Raw genomic sequence first — 24,751 nt, forward strand, 5'->3', positions numbered from 1 at the left:
TTAATTTACCGAAAATTAGGGGGGGAAATCTGCAACCGCATTAGAGACTTCCACCCACCAAGCTGGCTACTTCAAATTTAGCTCCCCATTGATTTCAATGGGAATAAGAGGATTTGATCATGCATAATTTCTACAGTTTTTAGATATTATTTGACCAAATTAAACAAATTCTGATAGATAAGAAGTCATTTGCAGGCATCCTGACGTTGACCAAGTCAGCCTAAGTTTCACTGAATTTTTTAAAGATAGATGGATAGATGGATAGATCTGTTATTAATCCTTTACAGGAAATTATAGTGTCACAGCAGCTTCAAGACAGACACAACTGCAACGTTGCAGTTATTTTGGTGCATTATAAAACCTTATAGCAGTTGGTATAAAAGACCTCCTGTATCTCTCTGATTTGCACATTGGTGCAATTAGTCTCTGACTGAAGGTGCTGCTATGGATCACCTTCAGGGCGTGGAGAGGGTGTGCGGGGTTGGTCATGAGTATACCCAGTTTGTTGAAGGTCCTGGCCTCTGCCACCTGCTGGACCATCTGTTTTTCAGCCCAGATCACAGAACCAGCCTTTCTGATCAGCTTGTCCAGGCTATTTTTTCTGCTGTGCGGACAGAAAGGGTTGGCAGAAGTTGAAAGATCTTAGCCTCTTTAGGAAATACAGTCACTTTTGTCCCTTTTTGTACACTGCCTCCATATGGCTCCTCCAGTCAAGCCTGCCATCAAGCTGCACACCAAGGTACCTGTGGTTGTCCACCACCTCCACCTCAGTGCTTGGTGGTGATTGGAAGAAAACTTATGCAAAAAGCACCTGTTGGTGTTGTGTTGGAAGTCTGTTATGTAGATGGAGAACAGGAAAGGAGCCAGCACTGTTCCTTGTGGAACACCTATGCTGCTTAGTATGGTGTTTGAAGCAATCTCTGTAGGCGCACTACTGAGGTCTGAGTGAAAGGTAATCCAAGCACCACAGGACCAGGTATGGGTCCACCTTCATCTTCTACATCTTCTCTTTTCTTTTATTATATGGTTGTTGGTCTCAGCAGCATTTAATGGTTCTTACATGATCTGCTTGTGCAAACAGTTTATGTTTAGCCGTATTTTTAATGGAATATTAGAATTCGTAACCCATGGTTCATTCAAGGACCTTCTTACATTTGAAAATCCATTATTTCTGTTCTTATAGATTATTTTGCAGAAAACAGAAAACATGCCTGTATTGTGGGGGTTCAAGGGACTAAATATACCTTTTTATCCTTTCATACAGAGTAGCCTTTGCAAACCAAAGTCCTGCTTCAATGTTATTTCAGAAAATCAGAAGATAAACATGATGAATGCAGGCTACAAAAGCTTTTGTTTGCTTCATTGTTTCTTTTTCAATAGAAATGTGTAATGAAGAAGTTGGTTTGACATTCTCTTTCCGCAGACGAGGCACCGCCATGAATATGAAGCATAGTTTTAGTTGAGTTCTTCTTATTATTCATAGAGTCTGAGAGTGCCGTGGGGTATTTTCAATGTAAGTACCCACCCAGCGGCACATGGCATACATTAGGGTGGCAATCTATCCGGGGCTCTTGAAGCCTTTGTGAGCAAAAAAAACATGGATATCAGAGCTAGCAGCAACATATCATGATTGCACTATCACTATCACTGCAAAGTAACGCTGAGATGAACTGGCTTGTATAATCTGACACACAGATCCTGTAATAGGAGAAATGCTGACATGGACATGTTTTATTCACAGGATAAGGACTTGAGAAGTTGACACACACTGCACATGAGCTTTCGTACAAAAGGTACATGTACAATTTTTATCACCATCAGGACTTTTTGATGACTAAAAACATCCATCTGGCTTACATTTCCCACATTGTTGCTTTCTAATTAGTCAATTAAGTCAACTTGGAAAAACAGCTTTAATAGAGTAAAAATAGAAGAAGTTATTTAGCTCAAGGCCAGCGAGTTAATGTTGGATTGCACTCAAATTAGTATTGTGAGTTTGTGCCTAATAATGGAATTAGAAGTAAAGCAGAAACAAAAGCAAAAGACGCTGGAGGCTGAGAGTCAAATTAGGCTCCCAGTAAGCCTATTTAGCATAGGGATGCCCCACAATGCTTTGGGATGTTTTTGTTGCTACAACTGTCGTCAGAAAGATTCTTGTGTGTGTGTTTGTGGCATCTTACTGTATATATAGGACACGTAACATTATGTGCTGCAGGAAAAATATAACGTCACCTCCTTAAAGGGATAGTTTGGATTTTTTGAAGTTGGGTTGTATAAGGTTGCCACCAGAAAGCCCTTACTGAGAGGGAATCGAAGCTGAAAAGTTACTCTTTTGAGACCACCAGGCTCCATTGACAAAAACAGCAATTGTACATCTCAGAACATGAGTTGATGGTCTACCAACGCCTTCCGCGTTTAGCTTGTTTGTGTAATTGTGTGACTTTGGTGAATCAGAACTAACCCTTCAAAACACCAAAGTCACATGATAGCTCACAAATTGAACAGAAACAGACCAGAAATGCACATGTTCTGCAAGTAAAATTACTGTTTTCGTCAAAGGAGTATGGGGGCTTTGAAGAGAACATATAATGGCTTCAGTTCCCTGTCAAAAAGATTAGATTAGAGTCTTTATTGTCATTGAATGGTAGTATAAAAAAATACGTTAGCACAACGAAATTGAGGCACAGCTCTCCCATCAGTGCAAAAAGATAAATATTAAATAAATAACCAAACAAAGCATGCACCCATCAAACAAACTAACAAAAAAGGATACCACGCACAAATCACAAAGTAAGGGACTGTAAACAGGACTGCAAACAGAGACACATGGCAAAGCTGCAAATGATTGCGAGCACTGCACACATACATTGCGCACAAAACATTGCAATTCCGTTCAGGAAAAAAAGAGAAAAGCCTATTGCACATGTCACACAGAAAAAAAAGCTTATTGCACATGTCATATATAAATGTGAAACGATGTTGCTGAAACGATTATGTCAACCGTTTTCGTTGTAGAAACTGTCCCTCAGTTACAGTCACCAATACTGTTTTTTTTTTTTCGTGGGCTATTTTTTAAGTGCTAGCTTCTGTGTCCTGCCTGCTTCTGAATTCTGAAATGACAAAAAAAGTGTTTCATAGAAGAGTTTGACATGGTGGCAAGAGTTAGATGAGATCACTTTCATGTCTGAACACAACAGAAGATAGCCTCTGGTTAGCTTAGCTTAGCTAAGCATAAAGACAGGAAACAGGTGGAAACAGCTAGCATAGCTCTGTCCAGATGTAACAGAATTGGCCTACAGACACCATAAAGGCTTACTAATTTCCACATTATATCTTCTTTTTTGATCCTGGTCATCACTGTGACGTTGCCAGGCAACAAGAGGAGATTTAAGGAAGTCCCTGTGCTCCTAAAGAACTGAAGTGGCGTTGAACTTCTACATATATAGTAATAAACTACCTACATACAGGCAGAAAGTTGCTCTTCTTTTACATTCTGACCTTCAGATCATAGTAACTGCACATTTCCATGTATGCTCCTGTGTCTGTGCTTCCATCTGCTTATGTGTATTTGCATATTTATAGGCAAGTGTGTGTGCACACCTCCACCATAGATTTCCCCTGTAAATCAATGCACATCCAGCCCCTCTAATGCCCTCCTGCCACCCCCCTGCCTCTCCTAATACTCATTATATGTCTAAGCCTCATAAGCCTCGGCCGTGAGGTCCCCTCTTTTGAATCACACTCTCTTTACGTTGTCGCTAGACTGCTACAGCATTATCCTGTTTAGAATGGCTTATCTTTGCTCTTATCACTGCAATACTATCAACCAATGAGGTGAAGCGGCTTTTAAAGGCTCGGCTTCTGGTTTTCTTTGTGCTGCCTCTGCACACTTGCTTGTTTGCCTCGCCAGCTGAGGTCAATGGGATTGGGAGGGTGTGCGTTGAATAGGAATGCTGAGGAACGGGGGGATGAGAGAGGAGGAGAAAGAGAGGAAATCTTCCAGGAGGGAGCTTCTGAGTCAGGAAATTACTCGCTAACCCCCCTCCGCAGCCTCCCACCCTCTCTGCCCACTGACAGGGTCTGTCTAGAGACCGACTCAGCCCCTAAAGCACAGCCTGTTTGATATGCAGCTCAGTCGGACGACAAGGCGAGCAGCCAGACGTGAACACAACAGCGAGTCACACTCACACTCGCGGACACACACAGGCACACGCATGTTCCCGCAACTCGCTCGTACTGTAAACACGTGAGCGGTAAGCGCGGAGATAAAAGGCAAAGAGATGTGGAACTCAAGGGAATAGAGAAACTGGGGAAGATGAAAGGACGCAGGTAAGCAAAAGGAAGAAATGTATGAAATCCCATCCCTATCTGATCCTCAAAAAGCAGAATGGCTGTTTTTACAGTGAACATGTGAGGCTGAATCTCAATCTCTCAAAAAGGATTCTGTGTGTCTGTGTCATTTCAGTGCAAATGCTGGAGAATTTTCAGATATTAAAAATGTCAGCTGTAAATGTCAGCGAGGCTGGAAACACACTGTCGTCTAATTCTGGCGAGAAAGCAGTTTGGCGTTAGGGCTGAGCATGGGGTGTTCATATTTGCACCACAATGATTACCGCATCACCTCATCCTTATGACAACAACAAAATGACATTTAATAATGGCTTTCTGGTTCAAATAAATGGGGGCCAACAAGGGGTAGCAACAGCGAATCCTCAAATAAACATTATTATTATTATCCATTTTCGGCTGAATTCTGCAGCACAATGTGCTGCTTTTGTGACCAGGTGTCAAATGGAAAACAAAACAATAATCTCAGAGGGTGTGCATCTGCTTTTTTCAAGGTTCAACCCAGGACTAGACATGTTCTACAAAACACTGAATAACTACAATGCTGTTTATGCCACAGACAAGTTTTAAACTGTGTTTGAACTGTGTGATTCTCAGCTGTTTGGTGCAATTTAAATGCTTCTTACAGCAATCTTCAGGGACGGTTTCTGTAATGATGTGTTGCAGGAATGTATAACAGTTGTGAAGGTTGATAATGAACAAAAGGCACCAACATTTCACATTATCTACTAAAAACACAGAACAATATCCAATAAATGAGTGAGTGAATGATGTTCCAATTCAAAAAAACTAAATTGCCTCATTGACTATCAGGGCATATTGATATGAGAATATATATTCAAGTTGCGAAACATTATCCATACACTAGCGCCAAATTAAATGACTTGTCTTCTTTCGTTAAACATTTCAACCCCATAACTCTTTTGCAAGACCAGTCCCAGCTGTCTCTGTTAGCGTTGCTTTGCAGAATTTACAAGTTGGGATGTGTTTTCTTTTTTTTTGTAGTTGTGCACAAAAAAACTTTGTGGCTCAGGTAACCAAATTTTATTACAGACGAGTTGGCTGACATCTTCTCACGGCCTCTTCTCCTGTTACTAACATTCACATTTGTGGGGGGTGTTTTTTTTTCTTTCTCTTTAACATATAGCACTCCTGTAGTGAATACAGTTGGCTCTTAAAGTTATGTACTTACTTGATTCCTGTGGTCTATGTCTAGTACCATCAGGTTAAATGCACTTATTGTATGTTGCTTTGGACAAAAGCGTCAGCTAAATGACATGTAATTTAATGTAATGTAATCGAAGGGGTGACAGCCGTTAACGGTGACAGCAATTTCAAATTATATTATATCGTTAGCCTCATAGCATAATTGCCTAAGTCATATTTTGGCCAAATTGTGATATCTGCCTTACTTTACTCTCCTACCACTGCTGCATCTTTCTGCCTTATTGCCTATGTTCTCAGCCTCAGAACACTTGTTAGAGTCCAAAATCACTTTCTGCCTTAGTCATCTCTTTTACTTAGGCATTTTTGCTGCTACATACAAACCAAACTACATTATTTATATGTAAGACAAAAATTGCCTTAGTCAGGGCATATTCTGCCTAAGTGACTTTTATCTGTTATGAAATCAATGTGTTTAATTTTTTATGCAAACTTGTTCTATTTGAACTTACTGATACAATATCAATTAAAAATACCAATGGGCTTACTAAAAATTGTGTTTTTTCTTGTTTTCCGAAAACGTTCAAATATGACTTAGGCAAATATGCTATGATGCTAACGATATATCAAATGATATATTATATCTATCAAATTATATATTATATCATGTAAGTCACAGTAATGATATTAACAAGTTAATCCAAAAATGCACAGTTGTGGTCTTGACCAGTCTTGAAATAAAATCCGCTTTGTCAGAGACCGAGGCCATCAAAAAGTGCTCTCCAGACCAAGACCAACCTTGAGTACTACAACACTGCTAGAGAAGGATACTTGCAAAATGTCTTTTAAAAAGAGCTCAAAGAGGCACCGTAGCTGAATAGCTGAAGGGAAGGTTAAAAAGTTTAAGTCTGTTAGATCAAATAAAGTACGTCAATCTTTGTTAGCTTCAGTTTTGGCTGTTTGCATGAATAGGACAGTGCAGCTTGCTAACCTTTATCACAAGCACAAAAACACCATGAAACAATACTTAGATTCAAACCATGCCGCAGCTCATAATTAAATTCCCGGACCTGCATACCATTATGTTCTCTAACGGAGGGTCAAGGTGTTAGTTGGCAAAGAATGAGAAGAATGGAAGCAACATTATGCAGTGAGTAAAACTAAGCCCTCTGAAGCTTAATGTGTCTCAACAAGAGCGTGTGTGTGCAGACTGGATATGCAGATTGGAGAGCAAATTGAGAGAGGAACATCCTGCCTTAAACCTAAATGACTGCGACCATCCATCATGCCTCGTGCTGCTCAAGCCGTGTTTGTCTTTGCGTATGTTTAGGTGTGTTGGTTTGCACTACGCATTTCCATAATTGCATTTGCTGTGGGAAGAGAAGCACTTACTCTCATTTTCGGCTGTGATTTATCAACCCGAGCGATTCGAGCCAATGCACACATTCATTTATCTCCTCCGTGACCTTTTTCCCGAGCAAAAAAGAACGGCTGCCATCTTTGTTTTTTGCAGGGAAGCTGTGATGGAAGTGCATATGGTTTTGACATTGATGGCGGCTCATTCAAGAATAATTACTTTTTTTTTTCTCGACTAAATGCGGCTGCAGCTCATTCAGTTTCTGATTTGTGAGGCTGTTCTTTCGGACAAAGTGAATTATGGATGCTGCGGGAAAAATACACAACAGAAGCTTCAATTCCTTTTGTTGGATTACATTAAATGTTGCAGAGTCAAAGGCAGGTATAGAAACTAAATGGAAAGTATTAATGTTTGCCCTGAAAACTTGAAGGTTCTTGCTGCTTCTTTATGCCGCAAGCTAATCAAAATAAATGCGTGAGCTGATTTCCCTTGAGATAATAATCTCAGCAAAGGCGAGAGATTGAAACACTCGCTGTAAAAAACATTTACCAAGGTGAATGTGCATGTATTGTTTGAGTGCAGCTTTGATAATAAGAGTCTTTGAGGCATCCGCTGTAGTATGGAAAAAGCAAATATGCACTCAGCTTGAGTACAACGTGAGCGCTACACAGGTCTCAAAAGACCAGGATTAATCATCAGTCTTGAATGTAAACATGAAAGCATCTGCCTGGAGACAGGCCTTGAGCACCACCGCTACCTGTAAATGACTCTAATTGCAACATTTCATGTATGGCAGATGGAAATGATTATGCCTGCTTTTATTTTTATGGGGACATATACAGGTAATTACTTGCTAATGTTGGCTATTTCTTTTAGTACTCAAGCATGTTGAGCACAAAGAGTCCAATTTTCTAAGTAAAAACAATGGCATTTAAATGGTCACAATGAGAACAAATGTAGAAAAAAAACATTTAAACTTTTGTTTTGTTGCATGGAGACTTTGTAATGTGAATTTGAGTCAACTTTTCAGGCACTTTTGTTATCAAGCCTTATTAAATCTCATCAGTGAAACTCATTGACAACAGATGGGAACAGGGTTGCTTTTTAAAGCTGACATTTGGCAAATACAAGTTGTTTTTTTTTTGTTGGGAGTAAAGGGAGATTCAAAATCAAAGTTCAAACTATGCCAAAACATTGCAATTGCTTAATATAGATGGCATTCAGGAAGAATAAAGTAAAGTTTATATACTTGTCGATATACAACTAATATATCCTTCTAACTAGCTATACGATAAACAATACCAACATGATCTACAACCCTAAACGACAGTATGGACCATTTGGCAAAACCACTGACCTAACAATAAGTTACATAAAAAAACATGATTCACAAACCATGAGAGACGGATATCAAGTTATCCAACCTAAACGACAAAAGAGGTTGTGTGTCAGTACCACAAATTACGGAACGTATGTACGTATCATGGCTTACGTTTTATGGCTCGCGGTACAACAGCGCATTCTAAAAAGTAGCACACACACGTTGCACACTCGCAGTTGTAAAAAAGGCTGCAGTTTCTGTGGATTTATGTTGTAAAACCACTGATCTAGGTTTAGGACAAAAAACTTCTGGTAAGGCGTTATAACAGACAGTTTAAACAGTAAATAAATGCACGTAAATACCGGAACTGAAATAGTTACAAGGGTCACGTGACTACCGCAAGTTACGTAAAAAAGCAAGTTACGTTCAAAAACGTGATTGGCCTTACTTAAGTTAAAAATCATGTGTGAAAGACATGAGCCAGAGACTGTGAGCCAGAGAAGTTACGTAAAAAACAGACCTTAGTGTGATATCCACCATTTACACTCCCAATAAATCCCCATCACCCCATCATTACCATTATGTCAGCAAAATGGCAGTGGAGAACAGTCTTAAACGTAAATGTGAGTCATATTTTGCTACCTGTACAAACGCCCCATATTGACGTTTTTGAGTCTCTCTAAACTATAGCTGCTCACCTCAGCAGAATACAGAAGGCTTAAAATCAAATAAAAATCAATGCAATATGACTAGATTAATATAGCAGGATTTGCAAAATTAATATCCATAAATCTTTATTCGTCCTGGCCAAACAATCAGACTAAAGCTGTACTTGCTCTGAGACAGTTTCTCTTCATTATTATGTTTACTCTGCTGGTGAAGAGGTGTATAACTCAGGAAACATTAATACACACTGTATTGGATCCCACAGTGTGGCAGCAGCAGAAACCTCTAGCTGTCTGAATGACCTTTACTCCTCTGTTCATCTAATTAACTCTAAAACTACGCATTGTGATAAAGCACAATTTTACAGTTTATAAGAATGGGATTTATTAGATATCCTACAAAACATCACGTGACAAGTGCTGGGGTCAACCCCACGATACATGATGATAATGGTCTTAAACATCATAATTGTTGTTTGGTTCAGGCACCAAAAAGCTTGGCTAAGGCACCAAAACCACAACAAGAAGAAAGGAAAACAGAACCATATCAGGCTTATTGTATAACTTTCAACAAGGAGACATAATCACCAGTTTTCCTAGTTGAAATACCATAAAAAATAGAGAGGAAGACAAATGTGAACAGAAGCCAATCCCAATGATGGAGTGAGAGTGCTTTCTACACTTAAATATCAATCAGAGGTTGCAAGACAATAACAGGAAAGAAAGCAGAAACATTTATTTGCTTCATAAAAAATTGAGTCTTCAGAGTAGAAAAACCAGAGTCCCTATAATCCTCGTCTCTAAAGAATATTTGTTTCAGCACACATTTTGGAGCCTTTATTGGAAAGGAGTCATTCCCATGTTCCCAGATCCTATGTTCCCTAGATTTGCATGGAAAATAATGGGAATCTGAAAAAGATATTACCAGCTACATATTACCAGCTTGGTCTATGGCCAGGTTTAATCCCCATTTCTAAACAGGTAAAGGGTAAGATGGAGGTTCTGGTTAAGGTGAGGTATCCATAACAAATGATAATAATTCCACTTTACAAACAGGTTAAGGTTCAGGAGCTAGGCGTAACTGAAAGATATATTAAATTGAAATATGACTCAGACACTGAGGGCCGAATTCACAAAGAATGGACTGCAGAAAATGATAGCACCATGAATTCCTTGCAACCGCTATCTGTGCGGATCTATTCACTAAAGATATTGAGCTAATTATATCACACTGCAAACATGTCCATACAGTTTTGAAATTGAGCTTTATTTGCCTCCTTAGAATAAATACACTAGAGGTTAAAGTGTGGGTTGTGAGGGGTGAAGTACTGAATAACTTCTAGTCTGACGCATACTTGTGCTGAGCTTTTGCCGGACTCCGCTCATTTAACCACAAAAATACAGTAAGTGTGTCTTTAGAGATAAGAGAGACACAACAGTGGGTCTTCACTGATTATTTGAATCTCCAGAGACCAGCCGATCAGTCGTTTTAATTAATAAACAAATAGATTTCTGTCTCAGTCTGATGTCCGCAGCTGATAAGCTCACATACGCTCACTGTGTGAAAGCGGACTGTTTGTGTGGGTTATCTTTTGGATGTGTAGATGACTTTCTAGTTTATTTTTAAAAAAGTCACATAGGGGAGCTGAGAGCAGTGTCCTGTCACTGAATCCCAAAATAAAAGACCTTGAGTCAACCTTTATTTCTTCCTTAAAAATGCTCTTCATTTACCACCAGCTCTCTAAAGACTGTCAGCATTTCACTTGAACTGTGTGTGGCTATGAGCGCTGGTGCTTGTGAATTGGACTTTTTTACAATGAGGCATAGAAAGGGGCAGATTTTTCACCAAATGTATGCATGTTACCTCATTTAAATTAATAAAAATAAAACTAGAGCAGAGACACAACTTGCTTGGCAGTGCAGTTAGGGGTGCAATAACCCTTTGTGGGTGCTTTGAGAATTACCGGAGAATTCATTTGTTTTTGCCATATTTGCACATACATCCTTTTGTGAATTCGCCCCAGTGTGTTTTAATAGAATATTGAGCCATGGAATACAGGACACTGGGAACATAGACCCACTCCTGTTGGAAATAAGTTTTCTGTTGGACTTTCTAGCGACTATTTTTATACTATTATTTTATGTTTGAACCTGTCTACAGGTATTAAAAACGTGAATTTCCTCCTTCTGTGTGCTCCACATATTCTTCATTAAAGAATTATACATATCCCATGTGCCCAAACTTCTAGCCCTAGTGCAGTATGATGATGCACAAACAGACACAGAGCCAGATGGACTTTCTGGCAGTTTCTACCTTGTCTCCGTCCACGAAGGTATGACCGTCGCTGGCTCTCCTCCAGGAAATGTCGGGCAGAGGCTCGCCCTCAGCCACGCAGGAGATCATGGCGGCGCTGCCCTCCACGGCTGTCACGTTTTTCAGCTGGGTGATATGAGGCTGGACTGGAGGGAGGCAGGGAGGGAGGAAGTGAATAAGAGAGAAAAATTAGATAAGTGAATAAAGAAGACGGGATTGAAAGGCAGGGTGGGAAAGGTGGGAGGGAGGAGGGAGTAAGTAAAAGGGTGAGCGGGAGAGAAACTGTCAAAGATCTAACTCATAAGGGAGGGGAGATGAAGGCTATACCACGGGGGTTTAAACACAGAGCTGATGCATGACTTTGGTGCTGACAGTCTAGGCCAAGATCATTTATACACTGCAGTCGCACTCCGCAGTTTTAGCATAGCAGGGAAGCGTGCCCTCTGGCCTATTTTGTGCAGATTCCTTGGCCTAGATGACAACACAAAAACTGACTTCGCTAAAGTTTTAACGCACAAAACATATCAAAAAGCACCTCTCCCCGTGTGCGTTCCACCTTTTTTGTTTTAAATAAATATAGATTTTTGTCTGGGAGGATGCCTCTCCAGCACCGTGGCAGCGCGCACAGTGATAAGTGCTGCAAAGCGTGCCGTCGGGGGCTGCTCCCTGCTCGCCTCCTTCCTGATAAGATGCTTCAAGGAAGCCCGGGAACACCATGCATGTCAAGGACACGGAGCATGTCACATGAATCATGGATTGCTTCTTTTTTCCCACACACACACTGCACTTAAGTCCTAACAGGGTGCTTGCAAAGTAGCATGGCATAAAATCCAAAAGGAAGGAAGTAGTGAAGAGAAAATAGTGACTACTGTACTGGAGGCTTTTAACACCGCCCAGGGGGGATCTGCAGAGTGTTTGGCAATTTCACATGGCTTCAACCTCGGGGTGGAGGAGCCATCTCTGGGGATTTTGGAAGCTTGTCAAAACACAGGGTCACACAAACATACCAACAGGTGCACACACACACACACACACACACACACACACACACACACACACACACACACACACAAACACTATAACTGCAAGGACCTTCAGGGAATAGATCGATAATCTAAAAATAGAGCCTCACATAAAACGCTGTGTTAGTTAAACCTATTTCTAACTCTAATCTTATGGGATTAATATGGTTTGTTGTAACAGAAAATATCTTATTTTGCCCATCATTTCTATTAGTTCATATTGTTCAAATGACCTTTATTGCTATTATCCATCTAGATTGTTTTAGTTGCCAGTTGTTGCAGCCGTAGGTGTTTGCCTTCTCTCAAATATAGTGAAACAAGATGGAACGTTGTATGCTCAATGCAAAGGGAAAAAATAGGAAAAACTAATTATCTCTTTACAGAAATCATAACCCACGACTCCAGAAAACCCACAGACCTGAGGGGAGAGGTGTGCCACGAAGTTTGACAGTGTTAGGGTTTCTTTGTGTGAGCTGCAGCGGTGGAAGGTAAATAGGTACATTTACTCAAGTACTGTACTTAAGTACATTTTGAGGTACTTGAACTTTACTTGAGTATTTCTATTTTATATTGTGGCTGGGGAGAGGGACGTCTGGAATGCCCTGCTTAACCTGCTGCCCCCGCGACCCGGCCCCGGATAAGCGGAGGAAGATGGATGGATGGATGGATGGATGGATGGATATACTTCTACTTCACTACATTTTGAAGCAAATACTGTACTTTTTACTCCACTACATTTGCCTGCCAGCTTTAGTTACTAGTTACTATTCCAGTCAAGACTTAAATGAAAAACATGTGATCAATACAAAATGATTATGCATTTTTATTAATTAAACCACACAGCAGCATATGAAGTAAATGAACCCTATCCGGTAGACTGTAAAATGCTGCTTGCAAAAATGCATCAATACAAATAATGTAATAATGTATTTGAAATATATATATAGAACAAGGTGAGTGGGTCCATTCTGCATAACAAGTACTTTACTATTGTACTTTAAGTACATTTTGATTCTGATACTTTTGCACTTTTACTTCAGTAAGTTGTGAATGCAGGACTTTTACTTGTAGTGGAGTAATTTCACAATGTGGTATTAGTACTTATACTTAAATAAGAGATCTGAATACTTCTTCCACCACTGGGCTCAACAAAGTCTGAACCCTAACCCTGATCATAGATAACAGGTACCACAGTGGTGGTAATACAATTTTTTGAGTGTTTGGAGCGTCATTTGACCTCTATGAAGAATATGAAAAATGGAATGCTGGCAGAGAATTAATTCATATATTAATATACTTATTTTATAACTCAATGTGCTCTCATTTCCTACTGTTTCGAATTTGACAACTGCACATTACATAACACTTAAACGTAATGTCATAGGGAGCAAACCAAATGCTGTAATTTTGTCGGCCAACCCAAAAGTATCTCCATGGGCTCCATTGAAAATTCTCCTATGGGATTTTTGCATTGGATTTTGGACCATTGCTGAGAATAAGCTCTGTGGCAAACAGAGTTTCTGATGATATCTGATAAATATAACTTGTAATTAAAGCTGTCACATAATATGTAGCAAAGTAAAAAGTATGGTATTTCACTCTTTGTATTAGAGTAAATGTTTGTTTGTTGTTGGTGGTCTGCTTTGTGAAATCTGAGTCATTAACTCGGTGAGCTCAATATTTTCAGATCCAATTGGAATGTTGACTGAAACCATAAAACAAGCCTCCAATTAAAATAATGGTGAATTTTTCTTTCACAATAGAGACAAAACCAACAAAAACAACCACCCTGATGAGTTACTTTGTCTACAATCGAGTCCTTAAATGTGGCACTTAAAAACGAACCAATCTGCCGATAAGAATTGGATAATTTCACTTGTTTATAAAAAAACAAATCAGTTTAATTCAAAAGTCGTGATAACGGGGCATTATTCTGTTTTGTGAGCAGACAAAAGGACACTGCAGCGGGAACAAGTGAACTTATCTCAACCCGCTGGAACAAGTTGTGCTCGTTGGAAGAAAAATAAGCTTTAAAGTCTCCTAATGAGACTAAACGACTTGTTAAGATGATTTCTGCAGAGTGGAGCGCTTTAAATGATCGTTCACATCTATTAAATCTGCTTTTTATTAACAAATAAACACATGTGTGGACGGTTTCGCTCAATACTGCAACGCAAATGCACATTCAAAGCGCACACACACACACACACACACACACACACATACATAAAAGTGTTAATAGCACTGAGACCGGTCTGAACCAGTTCTTCATCAGCACCTTATCTGCAGCCGTTTTGCCCCAGATGCCCTTCATCATGCAAATATTAAATGGAAAATGTCTCATTTATCAAGCATGGTGCAAAAACCACTCTGCAGGGAACATTATTAATAACGCATTATCTAAAACATTTCAACTCTAAATGGGAAAGAACTGAGCTGCATTTGTTCGCTAAAAAGATAAAAATCCAGAATTAATTCGACCTTCCAGGTTTGGGGTGTGGAGAGTTTATTCTTTTCAGTTTGATGCGTAAATGACTGCGTAACTTTCTTTCTCATCAAACAAAGAGTTTTTTATTCTGGCATTTGTTAATAAGTATAATTACACTTTATTTTTTAATTATAGGTATTGTAATAATTAGACTTGCAAATGTTGTCACTCCTGACACTCTCGGCATAAAAAACGATCTCTCTGTTAGAAAGCCAGTAATGGTGTTAGTGTAATGGCAGAAAGTGGCATAATGACAACAAAGTGCAATTTGACTCATTACCACATTAGGGAGGAGAATGTGTGACGCTTACATTAACATTTCTTACTGTACATCGACCACAAACTCTCTGAACCACCATGTGACAGCAGGTTTGACATGTTTTCTTCAAAAGACGGCCAAAAATACACTGTTTATTGTAGAAAGATGCTGTAAAAACAGGCATTATCATCTGAATTTCAACTTTCCAACAGTCTTTGAACAGATCATTGGTTAAGAATGTTGGAAAAAGTAAGCAAAAAGAAGCTTTAAAATTCTGATATTTCTGTCAAAATCACTTAATTCTACATGTCTTATTTAAAAAAAACCTCCAAAAATAAACTGAACAACTAGATCCTGTTAAAAATCTTAAATTATGAGCTCCTCAGCGACGCTGTGAAGCCATGATTGATTCTGCTGAGATGAACAGTCACGTGACAAATATTCACTGAAAATCAGACAGAACTGCAGGCTGTTTGCACAGACCAGAGAGGAGAGGACAGTTGGACCACATGTGTTAAATAGCAATTATTATATTTAGGTATGATGACATCATGATCTCCTGTAGCCAGAAGCAGGCACTAATTTCGGCGATTCTTCTGTAAGTCATACTGCATAAATAGTGTATAATTGTCACAAAATTTCACAGCACAACACTATAATATAATATGGTGTTTTAAAAAAACAAAAACATTTTTGGACAGACTATAATATGGTGTTTGATTCTGCTGTGATGACCAGTAACGTGACAAATATTCACTGAAAAATCAGACAGAACTGCAGGCTGTTTACACAGACCAGAGAGAAGAGGACAGGAGAGGTTGTAGTTGAGGCTATAAAAATGAAAATAGTTCAATATGTTCAAGATGTAGAGACCAAATTCTTTTTTCCAACATTGGTGGCACTTGAATCACTAGTGTTGTTTATATAAATTCCATTTTATTCAAATGTTTTACCTTTTTACTTGTTTTTTCTTGTTTTTTTTTTTTTTCATTTTTAGTCCTTTATTTCCTTTTTAACTCTCTCTGTTTTTAAAATTAGTTTTTTTTTAATTATTTCATTGTTTCTAGTATTATTTTATTGTTTTAATTGTTTTTCTTTTTATTACTATATTTTTGTATGATTGCATTGTATTTTAATAACTGTACATCACTTTGGTCAACTGAGGTTGTTTTTAAATGTGCTCTATAAATAAACTTGACAATTTAAAAAAAATGATTTAACAGAGAAAATCATCTTGTCTCTTTTCTTTTTTTAACGATGCATGTCATTATAACTGTGTTATTCTGCACTTAACACATTTTTGAGTTGTACCCACTAGCCATGATGGTGCTCATTACAGAGGACAGACTTATATATTGCAGTGAAACAGAATCCACAGTGAGTAAAAACAGCAAAAACAACTGAAACAGCTTGGTTTGTAATGCAGAAAAAAAACATTTCACAAAAAGCCTTGCTGTGTTCTGTAGCTGAACACTATTTCCATCCTCCTTCGAGCAATATTTGACTTTAAATAAAGCTTCTATCCCTCGCACTGACAGGTATCAGAAAACTAACTGTATCCGGTATAACGATTATGTGTGTATTTGTTGTTTCAGCTGCACAGATCCGCAACGCAAATGTCAGCATAGATTCTCTCCTGTCATCCCTGATGCCTCTTATAACTCTGCAAAGCTTAGTGGGTTTAACTGAAAAACCCACCGCCACTCACTCCTCTATTATACATGTCAATCTGCAGTTTATTGCAGGAGTGATAAAAAAGTGATGCAATTCAATGTTGTTTTCGCTGTCTCGTCTCGTACATTTTCTGTAAAAAACAGTGTGTTCTGAGTCAACACAAAGACAAAAGAGAACAATACCATGAGGTGCTCAGCAGACTTGTTCAAATTATGAAACAGCCATTAAACAGGATGCTGTGTTTCACTGACAGCACATCAAACTGAGGCCGACTGCTGAGGGCTCTGAGGCTTCTGTCTGCAGAGAGATGAGTATCTGCTCCTTCTATGATACCTTTCTGCCAGCGTGGCTGCAGAAAAATGGAGAGTTTAGAAAGAAGCAGCTTGCTTTTTCACCAAAACCTCACATTAACTACATTTTACATTTTATTTTATTTATTTTTATCCCATTTTTAATTTATTTTATCTTATTGCATCTTACTGATCTATTGTTTACTACATCTCTTTGTTTTGTGTTATGTATTTATTGCAACATGATCTCACAGAAATCCGTGAAATAGCCACGGATTCGCTCAAATTTCCGTGAAACTGACACGGATTTCGCTACAATGCAAGTTAATGACAGTCATATCCCGTGACAATTCCAACATACAAAGTGATTATGTACATTCACTGAGTGAATATTTAGAAAATAAAACATATATTTCTCGCTACAAATGTGATCAAAATCCATTTTTATGCAGAAACTAAGTCAAAATATTGATTTTTCACAAAAAATGAGAGAACTGTCGGCCATGTTTTTTGTTCTGACCGCCGGGACCTTGAAAGTCACGTGACTTCGAACAAACCAATAGCCACGGGATATGACTGTCATTAACTTGCATTGTAGCGAAATCCGTGTCAGTTTCACGGAAATTTGAGCGATTCCGTGGCTATTCCACGGATTTTGAGTTAAGCGAAATCCGTGGCTATTTCACGGATTTCTGTGAGACCAGGTTGATTTATTGTTTGTGCAGCACTTTGGAAACCTTGTGTTTGCTAAAATTGTGCTATATAAATAAAGGGGATTGGATTGGATTGGATTACAGTCGTTTTCTGTGTTAAAGACACCAAAAAGAACACTGTTTCTTTAAAAAAAAAAAAAAAGTGGATTTTTCCTTACAGCAACAAATGACCCAGAGGCTTAAAAAGCAACACATAATCCCTGAAGAATCATAGTAGCTGCTGGCATTTACAGCTTTATTGTAAAAGTGTCTGAATGTGAAACAAGAAGGAATCAGCTTCAAGCAATTCATTGCAACAATTATCTGTTTGTGGCAACACATGATCATGGATCTGCACGATCTGTGAAAGTTAATATCGAGCAGCTGCTGCAGCTTTGTGAAGCTCCAAACTCCACAAATATATATTTTCCTTATTTCCCTGTGCTGAAAACATTATTGCTTTTGCTCATTTTATCACCTGTAATGGTGCAATAATACACAATTGAGCAAGGAGACATTTATTCTATCTACTGTCTAAGATTGCCTGTAATGTTTGTGATCACAGGACTCAAGCTTTATTAATACTACAAAGGCAGAGAGATGTATAACTACAGAAAGACAAAAGATGATGAAGTCTGTAGAACAGATAGAAAGTGTAAAAGATGATTTTACGCTGTTTTAAAAATTGTCACAGACTTAACATTAAATCTCTTTCAGCTTGGAAACTACTCTCATAAAATGATGTTAATGTAATACAACTAAATTAAACATTTACAGTAATTTACTGGCAGCAGCTGTACATACAAGTGCTGTAGTTTTAAGGTTACACATTTGCAGCACAATACTGTTGAGTTTCCCTAGTTGATAACTGAATATTGACAGTTCACTGTGAATATTTTCCATGTACATTAACAGTAAATTCCCATACATAATGGCATTCTCTTTTGTGACATTGCAAGACATCTACATCCAAGGTTTCCAGTGCTGAAGAGTAGGCAGTCTATTGATTCCAATGACAGAAATGACAGCGAGCACAGATTACAACAAAGAGACTAATATTGGAGCCATTTTTCACATGCCACATGCCTTCTGAACATTCTGACACAATAATGGCATTTTCAGATGGACAAATCAGGAGAAAATTAACTTTGTTTGAGACCTGTCTCTGCCTCAGCATCTCAATCCGAAAATCTCTGCAAGAACAGAAGACATCAGCCAAACGGTCTTGTACGAATCCTAGCGAACTAATTTTGACTGTAAGCTGTGTAAATATCTAATGTTCGCAAAAGAAAATATAAATAATGTTCCCAATACCAAGCAAGTGACAGGAAAGGTGACCACCCCTACTTAGGAGACAGGACATTTTTGGACTTACTATTCTATTATATGAATCAACAGACTATAATTCGGCTATTTATTTAAAAGCATTTCTTTGAGGCATTAGAAAATATGACTTTTTGCAGGCTAAAATCTCAGGGCACACCACACTCCAATAACCAGGGCTTTCCACTTAAACATAGAGTAGCCAGCCGGTGGGGAAAGGTGGCCAGGTAGGGGGGTCCGAGGCATGCAGACCCTGGATTTTCATCCAGGAGAACAGGGTTCATGTCCCATGTGAAAAACAAACGTAAACGATGCCTCGCAGTTTTACGTAACCATGTCACTTCAGGTAGTCACGTCGACCTTGTAACTACTTCACTTCCATCATCTACATAGTTTTTTTTACTGTGAACGACTTTTTACATCAGTTCTTCAGTTTTTTACGTAACTTCCGTTTTTTTACATAACTTCCGTTTTTACGTAACTTCCGTTTTTACGTAACTTCCGTGGCTCACGTCATGCTCGTAACTATTTCACTTCCATCGTTTACGTACATTTATTTACTGTAAACAACTTTTCACGTAACTTCTGTGGCTCACTGTTTGTGAATCACGTTTTTACGCAACTTCCGTTCTCTTTTGTAACTCCTGTATTTTTTTATGTAACTTGTTTTTTTTTTTTACATAACTTCTGTTTTATTCACCCTCATAACTACTTCACATCCAGCATTTACTGTTTAAACTGTCATATATAAAGCCTTACTCTGAGTTTTTTTTTGCCCTAAACAGTGGTTTTGTAGCATAAATTTAATGAAACTGCAGCCTTTTTCACAACCAAAAACAAAATGGACTCTCCTTATATATCGCTTTTATCTAAATCACTTTACACTACAGACTACACTCATTCACCCGTTCACACACACACATTCATACTGGTGGCAGAGGCTACCAGGCCACACTGCTGCCACCTGCCACCATTGGGAATTCATTCTCACACCGATGAACGCAGCATCAGGAGCCATTTGGGGTTCAGTATCTTGCTCAAGGATACTTCCACATGTAGGCTGCCATGGTCAGGGATCAAACCACCAACCCTCCATCAGCAGGTGACCGCTCTACCAACTGAGCCACAGCACAGTACGTGTATGTATAATGCTGTGCGCATTATGGGTCTTTATGGGTTGTTTCAGCAGGTGCATGTGCTGTCGACTGCACTCAGAGGCACCGTTTACAGGACAGGTGAGCCCCAGCGCCTCCATCTAACTCTTTTTGTGCCCAAAGCTAAACAACCTGCGGCCGCTTGAAAACATTAACCACATGTTTTAAATAGATTATTACACTAAGGTATGAGGACAGGATGATCTCCTGCTGCCAGTAGCAGGCACTCATTTTGGCAATACTGCTGTGACTCATACTGCATTAAAAGTGTATCATTATCACAAATATAGTGACTATAATACTGTGATTTTAGTCATTTGTGGACATACTATACTACTAAATGTACCAACAGACTCTAATTGGGCCATTTTTGGCATTTTTTGGACAAACTAAAGTATAACCTTTTTTTGACATTTTTTGACATTCCATTTCATAGCATTGGTAAAGCCTGTAATGAGCCATCTTCCTTTTATCCAGTATCTTTTCCTGCTCCTTTGCTGAGCTAATATGTAGGCTTAGTTACTGTTATGGCTTTGAAGGGCAGAATATATATTAACATAATTGGATATGATGATAAGTTAAATGAATGTTGGCCAGTGTGAACCCTGAGCTTGACTGTATCTATCATGGCAGGAAGACAAGGCTGCTATTTTTCCTTTTAAGAATATACAAACAAAATAAAAAGCTGGTGGAAACAAGACTGACATTAAATATGAAGCACTGAGAGAAAAACACACACATGCACACACACACACACACACACACACAGCTTGTCTTAACTTAAATGCCCTGTTCTCCTCCCGCCTCTGCTGTCAAGGGTAATAAAACTAACTTACAACTGCGTTTCCCTGCCGCACAGTGGAAAGTAAAACTCCTCCCTCCCCTTTAACTTCTTCATTTAAATGTGCATTTTGAAGAACAAGCGCTTCTCAGATCTTGAAAGGATGTTGATGACTCGAGCACAAATCTCCATACATTTTCATGAGCGGAATATGCACTATCGGAGTGATCTGTGAGGAAATAGCCAGCAGGTTTATGAAAATATAAATTGAAATTTTTTATTAGGAGTGCAGTAAATGAAATATGGAGCAATAAATGAAATATTTCCTTTCAGCGGAGATATATCATATTGATGCAGTTGTTATTGTTGTGGGCTCAGGGCCATTTGGACAATTGCACTTTTGAAAAACAGTTTTTTATGAAATGGAATTTGCAGAGGTCCTTACAATAAAGCTTTATGGATCATCATAAAACACTGTTCACTGTCATGGACAATGCCATTACACTAAAAGCTTTGGATGTGCATGTCATATGAAAACAAACTTCCTAAATGATAGTGAGCATTTGTGTTTTTTTGTTGTGTTATTTCAGGTTAAACTGGATTAAAGGGTCACTTCACCCACTTTAGAAAAAAAAATGTTTTTACCTTACCTTGAGAGGTCTCTATATCTTTGTTTCTTATTTTTATACTGTTATATTTATATTTATACTATATTTTGTTATTGTTACCTATTTTTCTTAATGTTTTCTTATATAATCTTATATTGTGATTGTTTTGGAGGTTTGGAGTTATTTGGAACCAGAATTTCCTTCGGGATTAATAAAATTCTATCTTATCTTACCTTATCTCTTTTTATTAGCCTTTATCAGTATCAACAGACTCCAGAAAAACACGGGGAATCCATAATAATAACTGTGATAACTGAGGAATGATGGTTAAAAACGTGATTATGAAAATCATTGTAAATCTGCTTAATATCAGGACTAGGGCTGTCAATCGATTAAAATATTTAATCGTGATTAATCGCATGATTGTCCATAGTTAACTCGCTATAAATCGCAAATTAATTGCAATTTTTATCTGTTCTAAATGGACCTTAAAGGGATATTTTCAAGTTTTTTTTACTCTTATCAACATGGTAGTGGAAACATATGCTTGCTTTATGCAAATGCATGTTCATTATTATTGCAACAATCCAAAAGAATGACAAATACTGTCTCAAAGGTTCTGCATGCTCAAAAAATATGCTGAAACGTGGCAATCTGAGGCCCAACAGGAAACAACGGATGGGAGTAATGACCTGAATGTAACATTACTTAGTAACACTAACACAATGTGGTGTCTGACTTAACACTAAAGGTTAACTAAACATCCCGTTTTAAGCAGCTCAACACAAAACGATTGACCTCATTCATCACAACAACAGACACATTGTACAGCAGGTACTTTGTTCGGTTAAATTTTCCATTACTCAAAGATCCTTTCCTGGATCCTTCACACAAAGCAAATCTCACAGAGTGTAATTGTATCTAAGCTCACATGGGGATAATAAAGGCTCACAAAAACATCCTCTTCTGCTAAGTGGAATCAAAACAAGGTGAAACAAAAAATACATTAAGTTACTGCTGCATGGCTTACTGATTTCCTAAACGAGAATACAGAACATGCACGCGTTAATTGTGCATCAAAAAAAAAGAAGTGGTGTTAACCAATAACAATCATGGGTGTAACAAACACTTCAAATCTTCTAGAATCTCCTATATTCAACCACCTCGGGTGGTGGTCATGTGACTGTGACAAGAAGTGACTTCTCCAAAATGTGGCTCTGACTGGAAACAGAAATGTAAAAAAGTAGCTAATTTCAAAAAGCTTATTTTTTTCGTACTAGGCTAAATTTAAACCCATTTAACAATTCTAATCCGTTAATAGGATGTCCTTTATTGCATTTAACCCTATTAGAGTTTGCTATTTGTTTTTATTTTTATTGATTTATTATTATTTTGTTACTTAAAAACAAATCTGAAAAAAATAATTTGTTGTTAAACAGCACTATTAATGTCACAATTTTGATAAATGGGTAACGCTTTATATCAAGTTCCTTGTAATAACCATTAATTAACAAGTAATAAGGCCCTTGTAAGTCCTTACAAGATGCTTATTAACATTATTGTGTGTTTATAAGCTTATATAAGTGTTAATAATGGCATTACAAACACCCATGACCCACCCATTATGTCTTTGCCATGCCTTTATTAATCTTATTTTGTTTGCTTATTGATATTAAAATATACTTTATTGCTCATCTATTATAAGTTAACTATAAGTTAACGATGTTTTTTGCAACGACCGGATCTAAAGCGACAACAATGCCTTATTACTTGTTAATTAATGGTTATTAAGGACCTTATTATAAAGAGTTTTTTAAAGTAAGTAAATTTGTGTTTCTCTAAGCAGAAAAGGTTTCGAGTTTATTTATATTAGAATAACCCTTTTGTTTACAGCTTTCTATGTGGAAGAACATAAACAGTAAAAAAGTACAATATTTGCCTCAAAATGTAGTGGAAGTATAACATTACATACAATTTTAATACTCAAGTAAAGTACAAGTTCATCAAAATTGTACTTAAGTACAGTACTTGAGTAAATGTACTTAGTTACTTTCCACCACTGCCCACATCGATTTTCGGACAAATACAAATCAGTTTATTTTCTTGAAGCTGCTACAAGGTACTTTCATTTTGAGTTTGGAGGAGCCACTAACACCGGACTCCCTTCAAAAAATGTACTTTTCCAAAAAAAAAGGGAAGACTACCATCAAATGGTAGACATAAAGGTTAGAAACTAGCTGGTGAAAAATGGTGAAATGTCCAGTTATGAGGGTCCCTTTGGTGACCCTTGTAACTGCTTCACTTCCGGCATTTATGTACATTTATTGACTACTTTTGTAACACCTTACCAGGAAGTTTTTTTGCCCTAAACTAACCCTTTAGTTTACAGCTTTCTATGTGGAAGAACATATTAAATAAAAAAAAATCCTTACCAAAAACTTTGAGGAAGATCTCCCTTTCCTGAGATCCCGCCTTGTTGGTGGCCTTGCAAGTGTAGGTGCCCCCGTCGCCCTGTCGGATATTGCGGATGGTTAACATGCTCCGCCCTCCATCCACCCGGCTGATAATATACTGCTCAGACGGCTCCAGCTGCTGCCCTTTCCTGCACAAACAAAAAGCGCACGCCACAGATGAGCAAAGAGAATAAAAATATGGCAAACAACTCACACCTGACAGTGACCTCCAAACTGCAGCACATGTTTGATGTTACAGATGTATAATCTTAGCACTTTGGGTGTCAACTGATCCCATAAAAGAGAGGCTAAGTGCAGGCAGTTTGACTTTGAAGCTATTTCTATGTATAGCACACAAACAGGCAGAAACATCACGACACTTTTTATAGAAACCCTTTCATGTGTGATAAAAGTATTGTTTTGGATAGACATATCATACCATAATTGAAATAACTATAGTTCAATGACTCATTTGTAGTATGTCATTACAATTCTTCACACACTTTGACTTCTGCAACCCTGCCATGCAGAAAAATATCTTCTTCATATTCGCAGTCAGTGTTTTAGGGTCTCCTCGGAGCTCACTTGTGTTGTTGTGTACATTCTGTTTTGAACTGCGGCGCTCACGAAATGACTCCGGTGTGGTGCAGAATACAGTGCTGACTTAATGTCTTTTCTTATTGGACTCTGTTGGGAAATTAGTCAGGAAAAAAAGCAACAGCTAAATTGATCCATGTCTATATTTAAGCTTCATAGCAGAAGCATAATGGTGTGAAGCAGGTTTGCAGCCTCCCCCGCTTGTTTATTTACTGCAGCTTAACCAGCCGTGTAATCTGTAA

At 38.2% G+C, this 24,751-nt stretch overlaps 1 protein-coding gene across 2 annotated transcripts in view; it reads right to left on the reverse strand.

Annotated features, from left to right (window-relative positions):
* LOC131962945 (neural cell adhesion molecule 2-like) overlaps nt 1-24,751 on the reverse strand; it is a 433,656-nt gene that overhangs the window by 71,862 nt on the left and 337,043 nt on the right. For both annotated transcript variants that reach the window (XM_059328060.1, XM_059328059.1), the window contains exons 7-8: nt 23,892-24,061; nt 11,169-11,314 (exon numbers count right to left, since the gene is read on the reverse strand). In XM_059328060.1, the coding sequence (XP_059184043.1) occupies nt 11,169-11,314; nt 23,892-24,061 (316 nt within the window). The remainder of the gene's footprint in view (nt 1-11,168; nt 11,315-23,891; nt 24,062-24,751) is intronic.

This window comes from Centropristis striata, chromosome 24 (assembly GCF_030273125.1).
Source record: "Centropristis striata isolate RG_2023a ecotype Rhode Island chromosome 24, C.striata_1.0, whole genome shotgun sequence".
In the NCBI taxonomy this organism is placed as follows: Eukaryota; Metazoa; Chordata; class Actinopteri; order Perciformes; family Serranidae; genus Centropristis; species Centropristis striata.